At 40.2% G+C, this 14,757-nt stretch overlaps 2 protein-coding genes across 2 annotated transcripts in view; one reads left to right on the top strand and one right to left on the bottom strand.

Annotated features, from left to right (window-relative positions):
* ERCC8 (ERCC excision repair 8, CSA ubiquitin ligase complex subunit) overlaps positions 1-7,473 on the bottom strand; it is a 28,567-nt gene extending 21,094 nt beyond the window's left edge. The window contains exons 1-3 of the mRNA XM_014881806.2: positions 7,312-7,473; positions 5,253-5,348; positions 5,004-5,105 (exon numbers count right to left, since the gene is read on the bottom strand). Coding sequence (XP_014737292.1) covers positions 5,004-5,105; positions 5,253-5,348; positions 7,312-7,388 — 275 coding nt within the window. The 5' untranslated portion in view covers positions 7,389-7,473. The remainder of the gene's footprint in view (positions 1-5,003; positions 5,106-5,252; positions 5,349-7,311) is intronic.
* A 59-nt stretch (positions 7,474-7,532) lies between these two features.
* NDUFAF2 (NADH:ubiquinone oxidoreductase complex assembly factor 2) overlaps positions 7,533-14,757 on the top strand; it is a 56,295-nt gene continuing 49,070 nt past the window's right edge. Inside the window, exon 1 of the mRNA XM_014881812.2 lies at positions 7,533-7,793. Within this exon, the coding sequence (XP_014737298.1) occupies positions 7,667-7,793 (127 nt within the window). The 5' untranslated portion in view covers positions 7,533-7,666. The remainder of the gene's footprint in view (positions 7,794-14,757) is intronic.

Genomic DNA, 14,757 nt, shown 5'->3' with positions numbered 1-14,757 from the left:
ATATTAGAATCAAATTATACTCTGATTCAAGATTGCAGGCTACTCCCACTGGTATGAACGTGCTGCTGGTAAAGAAATTGTTACAGCATGAAGAGCTGAGCTGCTTGTTGAAAACAAACCCCCCAAAAATGGACAACAGACTTTGTTTACTGTCCATCATGATGTGGAAGAAACAAATCACATGATGGAGTAGGTGAAGAAAGTGGTGGGAGACCCTTTTTGGATGGTCACTAAAAGCTACCAGAATTCTCAAAAGAGTGCTTCACCCTGTTGTCATTTTGCTGATGGTAACTCTTTCACATTTTGTTCTAATAATTATATCGTATGTTAAGGTTTGGATAATTATGAAACAATTAGTCTACTGGCTACCCTCACTAGTACCAGATAACTACACACCAGAAATTTATTGGATGATCTGCACTGTATAGAAGTGTGAAACGTTCTCAAATTCTGTTTGGATATTGTGAAGCTTGAGTGAGTAGTCATGGGTTGATTATGTGGAAAGACAGCTGGGGGTAAAATTAGAGGAAACTGAGAAGTTATTTTTACATCCTAACAGAAGCTATAATGATATAGTGAAGTGCAGTTGCTTCTTCTGGATGGAATGTGGTATTACTGAAAGCTATTCCACAATGATTCCCCACACAAACAGCCTGCAACCTCAAGCATCTGCTAATGGGGATGAAATGGGGGGTGGAGCCAAGACACCATGGCCAGGCACTGTTGAAATCTGTGCAGGGAGGGGTATTTTCTATCTGATAAACTATATAGCACCTATCCACCAAGGAAGACAGGAGATACCTTGCTGTTGAACCAGCAACTGTCGTGAAATCACTCTCCTTGCATGAACTCGGTTCATTATCATCTAATTGTAATACTAACAGAGACCTCCATCCTAAAGTTCAGAATCACAGAATATTCTCAGTTGGAAGGCAGACACTAGGATCATCAAGTCCAACTCTAAAGTGAATGGCCCATATGGGAATCAAACCCACAACCCCTAGCATTATTAGCACCATGCTCTAATCAACTGAGATAACCTCAAGTTACCCACCTCCAGAGTAAGATCACCCCTCATCGAGCAAGTGCTCTGCACTTCATTGACTGTATCTTTAAGAGCAAAGGGAGAGAATTTTACACCAGTCAGTAACAGAGGAATAGTACCTCAAGCTCCAACTAAACATAATGGAATAGTTTAAAAGTAAGTCAAAAATGGTGAAGTTAGGGAAGATTCCTTTGTAACTTCTGGGATCAGCCAACAAGGTGATCTGTCTTCTTCCCCAGAGGAATGCCTGTTAATAAGAACCTTACTCTATGTGTGTTGTATTAGGGATTAAATCTTGTCTATACATTGGTCTGAACATGTTTTTGCAGTCAGAAACAATCACTCGCAGGCCTCAAACCTGAACTTGTCACAATTTTCTCTTATTGATAGAGAATGTTATTCCTAAACTAGAGTGATTCCTTCATGGACACTGGCACTCAATGGCAGTGGGTAATATACTTGAATAAACTGGGAAACCTCTCTTATGCTGTTGGTTGTGTGTCCCTGAACAAGTCAGTTGAAACACCCTATGACCCAGCAGTGAAGGGTCCCTGTAATAGGGTGCTGAGGGGCTGGCTGGACACAAAGGTGTCAGCTTTCCCAGGGGACTGATAGGCTAATCTAACACTAGGGTTTGAGGAAATCTTCCTTTTTCACATGACATCTATAGATCTGATTTTCATCTGAGCTAATAAACCTTTCTGCTCACTTGGGTTGCTACAAGGCAAAAAAGACACCTTTAAAGAGAGTTAGCCTGAAGAGAGTATCACTTACAATACTGAGAGATACTGAGCAACTTTTGAGCTTAGTTTAATGGCTTCTGCATTGCGCTTCCACCACTGAGGCATATCCTAAAATGCCCTGTTACTCTGGTACAGTGCTAAAAGTCAACAGACTTCATGCATCTACCTACTCAGAGCGGCATGCTGGTTTCAGCTGCAGTAGAATCAATTTTCTTCATAGTGCCTAGCATGGGATACATTTTGGATTGTGATAATCAGAGCTGGTAACATGGTAACAAAATATGCCTTTGTTATTGCTGAGCAGGGCTAACAGAGAGCCAAGGTCTTTTCTGCTTTTCAGGCTGGTGAAGGCATTGGGAGTGTCTGGGAGGTTAGAAGGAGACACAGCCAGGACAGGTGACCACAGATGACCAAAGGGATATTCCAGACCATATAACATCAAGCTCAGTATATAAAGTTGGAATGAGAGCATTTGTCTTCCTGAGTAACCATTATGTGTGATGGCACTCTACTTTCCTGGAGATGGCTGAAGCAGTGAATTAATTGCTTAGTCTGCTTGCATTTGCAGCTTTTGCTTTCCCTATTAAACCATATCAAACCATAAGTTTTCTAGCTTTTACCCTTTTGATTCTCTCCTTGAGAATCTGGTAGGGGAGTGAGCAAGCACCTGTGCAGAACTTGGTTGCTGGCTGGAGTTAAACCATGGCAAGTTAAAATCTTTCTTACCTGCAGAGCCAGGAAATCAACCTTGACTAAGAGTGAGCTTACTCCTCGAGAGGCATTTCTATGCACTGTGCAGAAAAATTTAAAGCCACAGAACTAATTATCTGGGTACAGTAACCGTAAGTGCACTGTGCATGACTGGACTGTCATCAATTATGCACAAGGACAATCATAATTCACAGGGCTAAGGAATGAACTAATAAACTCTTGAGTAGCTCTGAAGGAATCATCTTTGATCTGGCTAAGCTTACTAGTGGCTACATGTCATTCAGCCTAGTTTCATGTCTCAAGATGTACATTATCCCCCGTTCATTCTATATAAAGTATTTTCATCCATTACTCAAAATATCCAAGCCTTTTCTACCAAAGACAAATACAGAATTAATTCTATGGATAATAGGTCACTGTCATTCATCCTTCCTAGATACGTTTTGAGTAGTAGAAACTACCTTAAAGATAAGCATTATCTGCATATTATCTAGAAACTGGTACTGTTTGGTTACTCTCAAATGCTGGTTTTTGTCACAGGACAGCATGAATTATATGAAACCAGGTAAAGTTCTCTATGCTGACTCCCAGGAAAACAGGGAAAGTTTTATTTTTATATTTGCAATAGTGGTCCTATATTCTAGATGAGAAACAAGGGGTAAATCACAGCCTACCAGCAAGAATTCTCTCTTTTGTTGTTCCATACTACTGGATCATCAGCAAGCCCAGTTCAGGGTCTATTCAGAAATAGGCCCCTAAAAAGGGCCTCTAGCAGGAGCTTATCCTTTAAGCAACTTTGAAACCAGACCTGTGCTCTGCCTTGCAAACCTGGAAGACAGTCAAACTTTCACAGCATGTCAGCACTATATCCTTCAAAGACAGGAGCTAGACAGTCAGAGGGAAAGTACTTCTGTAGGATAAGTTCATTTATTAAGTCAGGAACTCTGAAAAATGTTCCAAATGGCTGAGGATATATATAAACTGTAGCTAATTACTTACAGTAAGTATTTATTTATGCCTCGAGTGATAGGAAATAAAAGACACATCTATGCAAATTAACACCTATTCAAAAAACAGGCAACCAACTAACCATCTTCTTAAACAGAGTCTTCAAGGATGGAATATTTCTACTGACCTAACTGAAGTTAATAATGGCCTGATTTTAGCACAGATTTGACAGCTTTTACATTGAGCCTTCTTAGCATGAATTTCTTCAATTTGCTGCATCTGTTTCAGAATTTATTTCAGTTTTGAGATTTGGGGGTTTGGGGATGTATAGTAATTATATATTCTTAACTACAATTTAAAATACTTTTGTGCAAGAAGCCCAGCCATCAACACTTGTTCTGTTAGCTATCTTCTAGCAGCCTTTTTCTTTCTTATGATCCAAGATATTATTAAGGCCTTTTGTTGCTACAAGTCTGTTCTGTTCTTATACACCTGACTCATGAAGACTCTGACTCCTAGACCTCAAATAATTTGTAGACTGAGAAAAAATAAGGGGAAAATGCAGCTACCAATCTTTTATGAAGTAGAATATCTCTTACTGTGAGTCTTAGGTGAAGTTATAGCCTACTACACAAGGTTATTATCCAAATAAAGGAAAAAACAGCTTTTGTTAGAAGATTTAATGTCTATAATGGAAAAATTTGTATTGCCTGCAGAAACAGCCTGACAAATCAATAAAGGCTTTGACTCTTTATAAAGATTACACACAGCACGGCAGTTCTTTAGAAAAATACATCCTATTTTTTCAGTAACACATCTGTCTTCATTTAAACATGTTCTTAAGAAGTTTTGTATAAATCATTTCTGTACCTGCTGAACACCTGACAAACTAAAAACAGCTACTAGTAAAGCTGGAAAGAGAAAGAGGGAAATAAACAACTGCAAATAGGTATTAGATTATTTTCCAAACAGATGAAAAGGATTATGCAAATAATTGCATAATTATCTTGTTTAAAAGCATATTTAGTCAAATATACGTACTAAATATCTTTGGGGAATACAGGGAATATTTCTACAGCAGTACCTAAACTTCTTTCTCAGTTACTGGCATAGAGGCATCAAATTTCAACATGAAACAGTAAGAAAACTCACAGGTGAGAAATCATGAGTTAGAGGAAGGTTTGGGTTTTTTTCCCCAGTCGTCTTTTTCTAGTGTTAAAATCTGAGGTTAGAGTACTAGGTCTGACTAATTTTTGTGGTACCTACAGCAACATAAGACTGTCTAACTTCAGTTTCCATATAAGTACAATTGATACCCTTCATTTTAACTTTTGAAACTGCTACAGAGTTGCGCAAACAATTCCAGAGTCACTGTGCATATATTGTAACTATTAGACAAGACAAATCAAGAAGAAACAATTAGCTCCTGCTACTAGCCTTCAGAGATTTCTGGCAGTAGTTTTATCTTAGAAATAAGAACAGACATCTGTTTACAAGTTTAATTCTAGCCACACGAGCCGTAACATATAGTTTTAGAAGACTTTCAGAGTTCTTACCTTCCGACAGAAAAAAGTGCTTTACATGTATAACTTGGTTTCCTGCTCAAGTTTTCAAGGTCATAAAGTACAATAACGCCATCTGATCCACCAGATAACATGCTGAAAGTGTTCATAAAGCACAAAAGTTAAAACGCTCATAATCTCAATATGAGCAATATAATAGTGTTCAACAAGACACAAAATCCATAGTACCAAAACACAATTAATTACTTATGTACATTTTTACCAACCGAAGTATATACTTACTATCTTCCCTCAACAGGCTCAATATCAAGGGTGTTGATACCACTTCCGTGTATTCTTTCCACATCTCTATCTTTATTTAATTCCAAACTTAGAACCCTAACCACAAAAAAAGAAAGAGAGATGAACAATAGGAACAGAATTATTAAATGCTATTATGTAGCTCTGAACAGCTGAAACCTAGTTTCATGCTTCCTCAATGTATTTAACTCATCCTTGCTATTTTTTTCAATAACACAGAGATAGAAGTAAGTCTTGTGAAGTTGGCAGAAAAAAATACTTTGTTGTTTGGAAGGTACGAGAGAAATAAATACGTAAAACAGGCTCAAAGAAAAAGCAAAATTGCATTTGGGGTCAACATATTAAAAAACCCTAGGATGTAATTTAAAAACACTAAGAAAAAGAAAAACTAAGAAGCCTGTAATCACAAATACTGGCTACTTTGAAGTTCCATCATGTAGCATCCTTTTAGGCTTCATCCTGCTAGGAACTACGGACACCTAGTGGACAAAGTAATTTAGTTTATCAAGGTTACAGTATTTCCTTTAATGCAAAGTTTGTATGCTACATTTCCTGCAATAAATAAAAACTAGAGTACCCCCAATGATGAAGCTCCCAGGACAACCTTTCTGACCTGTAATTTTTAGCTTGTATTTTTGAATACATTAATACTGCATAGTCCAAAAAGAGAATCTGCTTCATTAAATCATACTACCTAATATAAAATTTAGCCTTATAACACAATCACAGCTTCCTACAGCACCATTTTGTACAAACCACAACAAAAACATAGCTAAGCAGGTAACTGAAAAGTTGTGAGGCAGAGTGCCCCTACTCAGCTTCAGCTTAAGGGGAAAAAATCCTGATATGAGAACCATAGGCTGCTACAGCCAGGTCCCCAACATCAAGTCTGTACACATGCTATAAAAGCAACAAATCATTTAAGCTGTCTTAAACGATGTGAAATATAATCATGCAAGAATTCACCTAGAATAAGAATTCTGACATATATAAGATCCCCAACTTAAAATCCTTTAGCTCCAGATGGAATTTTAGGAAGCAAGAAATCCCCCTGTGGAAATGTGTTAAAACCTACGACTTCAAAATGCAGCTATAAATAAAATGCACTTAAGACTAGAGATTTCTTTTTTAAGTCAAATTTAAAAAGTTTAGGAAAAGAAATGCTAAGCGGACAATTGTTCAAGTAAGGTTAAGTCTGCCCAGTGTGTTACTGCTCTTAACGCTGTGTGCTACATGCGTGCTGAGGGCATAGAAGGACATAACTGTGTAGTCAAAACACACGCAGAAATAAGTTTCGTGAACTACCAAAGTTCATTTCCATTTTAATTATTTGTTTTACAATGATACAGCATCATAAAGCCATAAATCACCAACACAGATCCGGAAGTTGTGTAACCGAACTAAGGTAGGTTTTATTGGATTTATCTTGAAATATATCTGCAAAGTAGATTCTCTGATATTGAACAAATATCACATTTTATAACCTTTAGCAGGAATATCAACAAATCCGTCTATGCTGCCACCACTTCCCACAAAAACTACTAGGAATACTCCTGCATCTGATTCTCCTTCAACCTGCCAAAAGGCCAGGTTTGCGAAAAGGAAAGACGAGCAGATGAGAGCACAGGAGCATTACGAGCACTTGCTTCCCCACAAGCGGAGCACAGCCGCACGCAGACTGAACCCCCTGGAGGAACCGTGCCGACAGCAAGGGCAGTAACTCCGAGGGGCAGGGAGGGAGGCACAGCTTATTGCGCTGCGCACACTCCGCCCGGGCTGAGTACAAGGTACACAAACACCAGAGCTGCTGAGCCACCCGTGCCACCACAGCCCCGCGGGGCACCCCGAGACGAGGCGTGCGGGCACGCAGCTCCCCCGCCCCGGGCCCCGCTCACAGGGCAGCTGCGGCAGTGCAGCCCTTCACCCCGCCCTGGGCCGCCCCAGTGCGGGCCGGGCCAAACGAGACTCCGCGGCAGGGCGGAGCCAGGAGCTGCCGCTCCGGTGCCTCTCCGCGCAGGGATACCCGCCCCGGCCCCGGTACCTCCGGGTGCGCTCGGCCCGGCGCAGCCGCGCGGGGTCGTCCAGGCCGGCCTGGCGAGCAGCCATGAGCCCCAACATGGCGGGATGGCCCGGTCCACTCTGCACCGCGCCGCCATTTTGTGGCGGGCGCTGCCGGGATTGGCTCGGGGCGGGCCGGCTCCCACCAATGGCCAGCGGCGTAGCTGGCGCGCCGGGCGCCCATAGGCGGGATCGGACCGGGCAGGGCGGCGCTGCGCACCGGCAGGCGCGAGGTGACGGCGCCGAGAAGCGGAGCGGGCTCCCTCTGTCCCTGGGTCCCCGGGTCCCTGTGTCCGTGGGCGGCGGTGGTGCCGCGGCCTTGCCGTCGGGATCCCGGCATGAGTCGCGCCTGGCAGGCTCTCCGCGCTCTGCGGGTGCGGCTCGTGGGACCTGCCAAGGAGCTGGTGGGCACTGACCAGTTTGGTAACAAGTACTACCGGGTGCCCAAGCACGAGAGCCGCGCAGGTACGCACCGCGGTCGCGCCAGCGGCTGTAGGCGGGCGCGGGGGGAGCCGTGCCCTGCTTGGCCCCTCAGCCGCTCACCGCTATCCGCTGCCGGCAGGGCGGCTGGACGGCCGCTGATAAAAAATTACAGTGGCTGAACAGTAGCGCGAAACAAAGTGCCGCTCCTCGGGAAACACGCGCGGGTTTCTGGTGCTGTAATGCCAGAAAAACCGTAAAGCCGCTCTCTGGAGAGTTTCAGAGCTCAGCCTGTAATAGGTAGGTAGGCAGGCAGCAATTATTTGCTCTTCTTGGTAATTCGGAGCGCTTCTGCATAAGCTTATAAAAGCTAAAGTCCAGAGAAGCAGTGGAGCTGGGAAGGGTCTGGAGCACCAGTGCTGTGAGGAGCAGCTGAGGGAGCTGGGGGTGTTTATCCCAGAGAAAAGGAGGATCAGGGTGACATTATCACTCTTCACAGCTGCATGACAGAAGGGCGTAGCCAGAGGTCGGCCTGCGGTCTCAGGCAACCAGTGACATGACTAGAGGAAATGGCCTCAAGTTGCACCAGGGGAGGTTCAGGTTGGAAGAATTTCTTCACGGAAAAGGCTGTTAAACATTGGAACGGCCTGCCTGGAGAAGTGGTGGAGTCACCATCCCTGAAACTCTTCACGAAACAACTGGATGTTTTGTGACCAGCATTTGTTTAAACCACTTAGTGCTGTGGTTTAGTTGACATGGTAGTGTTTGGTCATAGCTTGCACTTGGTCTCAGAGGTCTTTTCCAACCTAACTGGTTATGTAATTTCTGTGAAATTAATTCTTACATGTGCATTTATTCCACTCATAGAAAATACTTTTCTAGGTTTCTGCCCATGTTCCACGAGTCCAGATGCCCTTATGGTCTATGGATATGCTGCATTGTATAGTTCATGGAAGGCAGGTTCCCTGAAGATGGCCAGGTGCATATGCTAAAATGTTTTACAGTCCTCTTTCCTGGACAGCCTTTATCTGCTCACTGTACTCCAGATCTTGTATGACTGCATCAGGTAGAGCATCCTGTGAATGCTTTTTATTCGTTATTCTGCAGAGAAGCAGAAGCAATAAGTCTGAGTCTGTGCAGTTACTTAATCAGTACACCTTCTCTTTAGAAACACGTAATTTTTGCTGGAGTCATGTTCCCTTTAGAACAGTTCCCCTGACCTGTTTTGCCGTACAACTTCCTGAACACCTGATAGTGACTTAAAGCAAGTGTCAAACAAGAATCTGGGAAGAGATTGTGAGCACCCTTTTTTCAGTAGTGTGGTTTTTTTCAGGGTTGATATGCTGTTGTAGTTAATATGATTCCAGGTTTTCTTGCTCTTGCTTTTAACTTTTGGTCTTCTCACTGCTGGGATTCATGCTGACTTTGAGGAGTCTTTGTCTCCTCGAAAAAAGGCTCTGTCTTTTAGCAGCAAGAAACAGTGAAAAGTACAGTCAGATTTCTTCTGTATGATTGCTGCAGTGTCAGTTCCTATTAACCAGTTAAAATTACTACTTCTATCAGACATACTGGTAGTTTTCTTCTTGACATTAGAACCTATGACTCTTATTTTCTGTGTATTTCTTTCTGTGCTTTAGCTTGAGCTAAAAAAAACCCTCAATCACTCAGCATCAGCAAATGACAGAACCCTGATAGAAGTAAGCATGCCTTCTGCTAACAACGAAGACATTTATGTGATTTTTTTAAATGAAAGTGTTCAAATGTTGTTTTTTATTCTGTTGATTTATCCTATGTTACAGTAGTTGACAGTACTCATTATTAGACATAATTGACCGTGAGATGTGGGTTTTAACCTTAGTCATTAAGGAGAGAGGGAAATAAGTAAAATGAAAGCAGCATCAGCTTCAAAAAATTCTGAAAACAGATAGGAAATACTCCGTGAGTGTCTTATGAAGAATCAGTGAAAACTCACATAGGACGTATCATAGTTGTACCTCTTCCAGTGGTTAAAAGTACAAGTACAGATTACCCTAATGTGGATGAAGATCAGGAAGTATAGCAATAAATTAACTGGGCTAAATAATAAGTTTTTAGTGACCATAAAAGAAAAATCAGACCCTCCATGAATCATCTTAACTGGTATGAGTGCTGGAAAACTAGAGGAACAAGTAATATCTTTTAAGTATATTCACAAGGTAGTGAGTGAAAGCTGATATGAAATTAACGGTTTGAGAAGTTAGGTTAGTATCAAATTTTTTTCTTCTTGGACAATACTTCAGTGTTTTTTGGATCTTTTTGTGTGGTAAATTTAAGAATATGAGCTATGAATTTGCTATGCAGGTACATGACAGACTAGCAATTATTCTTGGAATAGTCTGAAATGCTGCCCTGTCAGATGCAGAGAATCCACCACCTGCCTGTTAAAGGCAGAACTACTCAAAAGTTTTTTACAAGGCATGTGGATGAAGAAAAATAAACTATTTTAATTACATTTGGAGGTCAAACTGTGCAGGAGGAAATGGGAAGTAGCTGTGAGTATCTCGTGGCAAGTCATTGTCATACAATTCAACTAGGGGACTGGCTGGAATCAAAACATACCTGTTTATAAAGAAAACATATAATTTATTGGTTAAAGGGTTCTGAGAACATGGATCTACACAACTGAGAAGTTATCTGTAGTACAGCATGTATCAAAGTACTGTGCTGTTAGAAATTTCAGTTCTGTGACCTCTAAATTTGGATACCTATTTTCTTCCTCCGTTTCCAGCTGACAGACTGTCATCCACTTTCCTTACCAGATGGACTTCCTTATGAATGTTCATTACTGTTTTAAGATACAGTTCTCACTGACCTTTGTTTTTTAGGGTTACTTGGATGTAGGAGATTCTATTTCCCCACACACTGGTAACTCATTTTCACTGTAATTTATGCCTTTACTTCTGTGAATTTAACATCCTTGCAGTGACAGTATAGAAAAGATACGATGTTTCATCTATTCCAGAGCAGGAGAGTATGCCAGTTCTCCCTCAGGCTTGTGGCTGAGGAGAAAAGTCATTCTGACACGAGTGAAGTGATTACAGATGGTTGTGCCCACTGTCATGGGTGGTGGTAACTAACTGCCACTCGCAAGATTTTTGAGCAGCATCCTGTGCTATACAAGCAGGGTCACACCTGGCATTTGTGGGCTTTTATAACTTTGTGAAGAAATTTAAAGATATGGATGGTGAAGGTAATAGAAATTGGGGAAGGTCTATAGAAGTTAAAATGTACACAGAAAATTTCTGACAGTTTTAAAAATAAACTAGGAATTTAAAAATGCTGAGAAAGCAATGCTCTCTTTTCAAGTGTTGTACATTAGGAAGACCTGCTGCATATATAATTCATGGCTCCCCCAGTATCCTAAACATATAGAGACTAGTGCAGGATTGGACCAACACTAGAAAGAAAATGAACTGTAGAGGAAAGCAGTGAGATGTTGTGTGCAGGTTTCACTGCAAGGTCACTACAGTGTGTCTGCACCATGCTTTGCTGTCTGCCCTATGGATTTAGGGAAGACTGAGTAGCTCTGTCACAGTGCTAGGCCTGATGTGCTTGATCCCTTTGTACTGTACTGAATCAAATATTGCAGAGAGTGCAAAACAGACAGGTCTTGCATTCTCTGTCTTTGCTTAGACAGGGTAGGTCTATCAGGACATGCTGGGCTTTATTTCAGGCAGACATCCCACCTTAAGCTGGAGGTGAGAGTCAATAGTGTAGGTAGTGTCTATGCCACCTTCTGCTTTGACTAAAAGCCGTCTGACACCTTTCTTTTGGCCTGCTCTGGTCTTTGGCAGGGGTTTGGAATAGAAATAGTAGACCGTGTGATGCAAAGACTTAATGTTTTCTTTCTGTTAGTTGTGATTTGTGCTCTTCTATACTGAACTCAGGGTCCAAAACGCTTAACCTGAGGCCTTGTCTATAGTAGTAGAGCAGGGAGTAGTAGAAGGAGGTCAATGTATACAAGTGGTTGATGCTGAGTTTCCTTATATCTCCAGCATCTGTGATTCAGAGAGTTTGCTTCTTAAATTTAGTCTGTATTCCAGGACTGAGTATCTGCAATATAGACTCAGAGGGGTACAAAATTTTTAGGTATATGGTGCAGGTACGGCTTTTACATTGTCACAGCACCTAATATGCTGTTATTTTTTGAAATGTTTTATAAATGAGGACTTCTTCTTTAAAAAGCAAGTTATGAACTCAAAAATTACTTTGAGGTACAAATCAGCACATGCTAAATAAAGGCAACAAAGGATTAACTACAAAATCACACTTGCTTTGATTCAAGTCACTACAGTAGATGTAGTCTCATCAATATCCTAAGGCCTTGGATGTCCAGGTCAAACTCAAGGTGTGTAGCAGCTTTATGCTGAGACCATCTTTACTTCTGTCATCATAGAAATGCTACCTTGCATTCCTGATTTTGCGTGTCTCTGAGTGATCAGATCCGTCGGAGAAGAGCCAATAACTTGAATGGGTTTTGTTGGGATGAAGGGAGTAATTGTGGAGATTAAAGAAGTGTCGGTGATGTGTAAGTGCTAATTTTAACATGTGTTTTGCCTTCATTCAAAGTGTTCTAATGAGTAATAGCAGAAAGATATGAGTTAGCAAAGTGTTGCAATTCTCTGGGGTGAATATAGAAAGGATTGGCCTCTTGAAGCGGAGGTGAAGACAGATGTAAAATAATACTGTTTCAGTCTGGTTGTCTTATTTCTCTTGAAAAAGAGAAAGTGAATGTTTAAAGTACCTAGACTGTAAGAGTAAGCAGTCATTAGATTCATTAGCGAAATTAATGGTTAGAAATAACAAAAGAGTTAAGAAAAGTTTGAGTGCTAATATGGAGGGAAAAGATCCTGTGAAAGTAACTGTACTGTTAACAGGAATATGGGAGAACTCAAAATTAGAGTAGGTAATTTCCTGAAATCCTGGAACTTGAGACAAGATACACTGTTTAATATTTATCAAGAACTTTTATCTTCAAGTAGGGAAAAAACTATCATCTTGAAAGTCAGGTCACGCCTTCAACAACATAGTAAGATGGGCTTATTTGAATGTAAAGATGGTTCTGTATTTTACGACATTCTGTAAGTGGTGGGTTTTTACAAGATCACCTTAAAGTGATGACAGTGATAAAATACAGCTACACCAAACTTGTCATGAGAGGAACATCCAGCATAACTCAATAACACTGAGATGACTCTTCAGCTGGTTGTGATAAAAGATGGGAATAGATGCCTGAGTAGTAGTGATTGATGACTTATTTCAGCATCTTGGACAAGTATTTCACTAAACAGACTAGATTTATCAATATAAGTAATTTATTTTTCTTATTATATAACATGCTGCCAGGGTATTGCCATAGCTTTGGTACATGATTGTTCTTGCAGTAGAACATGGAGTGGTACTTAGAGTGTTCATATATTTTTAATTGAAAAACAAATTCCTCATACAGTATATGCATTTATTGCAACCAAATATATCTTGCTGGAAATAGCTGATTCCATTTTCCATTGAAAAGAATTTATATAGACGCTTAATTGCCATTTTAATTTAAAAATGCAGGACGATAAAGGGCCCTAAATACTTATACTTTTTAATTTTAATGGTATATAATTTTTTCTTCAAAAGGCTGATTAATGAGCAGGTTATATTTAAATTTTTCAATATCTTAATTTGCACTCTTGTGTATTGTAATGATGAAGAATTAAAATGAGCACTGTAAAGTACCACCATATGCAAATTTTTATAATAAATGTAGGTCATCATCAAGAGGTCAGTTTATTTCAAAGATTATGTAGGAGTGTAAAAAGCGTGGATGAAGTTTTAAAGATCTCTTTACGGGAGCAGCAGACTCAGGTTTGATTTGATTTGGACCTTCAGCTAACCAGGAATTGCTGGAAAAAGCATGAAGCATTCTGTATTCCATAGGTTTTTATATGTTGCACAAGCTTTGCATTAGGGGCCGTATGTGGCCTAAGCTTCTGAAGCTATGAGCTTTAAGGAGGAAAGTGGTAAGCTAAAGTTTCTCAGTACTCTTATCAAATACCATGGAGAAATACATGTGGTATTAGCAAGTTTCAGTGGTAAATTTTGTTGCTAGTAATTGAATGCAAGCACTGACTTCTGTGGGAAATATTTTCTTCATGTGAAATGCCTGCTCGTATTTGCATAAGCCTGTATCTTGAACACTAAATTCTCAATAAACCAGAAATTAATAAATAAAGAAGAATCTGTATAAGGAAAGGCACTAAGTAATCAGTTGCATTATATATGTATAAATTGTCCTATATCTGATTTTATCCAGTCTTCAGTACAAGTATGTACACTTTTTAATGAAAGTTAGAAAGATTTAAAGTTCTGTTCGGTCTAAAGGAATCCTCCATGATAGTTTTAGTTGCTGTTTGTTTTGTGTTTTAGGCAGTGGTCTGTCACCTTCCTGTACATCAGAAGTTTAGAGTAGAATTTCTGCTTTCCTTCAAAATCTTTTATAAAACACAGCTTTTTATTGGAAACTAGATTGAAACATTCCTGTAATGCTTTTTGAGGAATGGCAGAGAGTGGAAGAAGCAACAAACCTCCAAAGCATATCTTCAGAGATAAAAGCTATGGTATTCTTCTGAGTCTGAATGTTAGCTTCCTCATTAACAGGAGTGAAATCTGAGGAAGAGATAGAAACTGGTTGCGATTGTATGGAGCATTTGTAACCTGATTATTGAGAATTGCAGATAATTGTACATATTACAGAACGTTAAAAGTAGTTTCTCAAGTTAGTTTTCCAAATGTTGGTGGAAAGCTAATAAATTTTAGTTTTACATGTCCAATGTTAAGATGCTAATGAAACATAGAATTTGAATATTGATTTGTGAATAGAAAACCGAATTTTAGAAGATTTTGTTTTCTTGGTTATGGAAATTATTCTATGGAGAAAGTGAGGGTTTGTTTTGTTTTCCACATACAGACTCTCACACCACAG

Source organism: Sturnus vulgaris, chromosome Z (genome assembly GCF_052056855.1).
Source record: "Sturnus vulgaris isolate bStuVul1 chromosome Z, bStuVul1.hap1, whole genome shotgun sequence".
NCBI lineage: Eukaryota > Metazoa > Chordata > Aves > Passeriformes > Sturnidae > Sturnus > Sturnus vulgaris.
The sequence above is the reverse complement of the archived record's forward strand: the minus strand, read 5'-3'. Positions and strand labels throughout refer to the sequence as shown.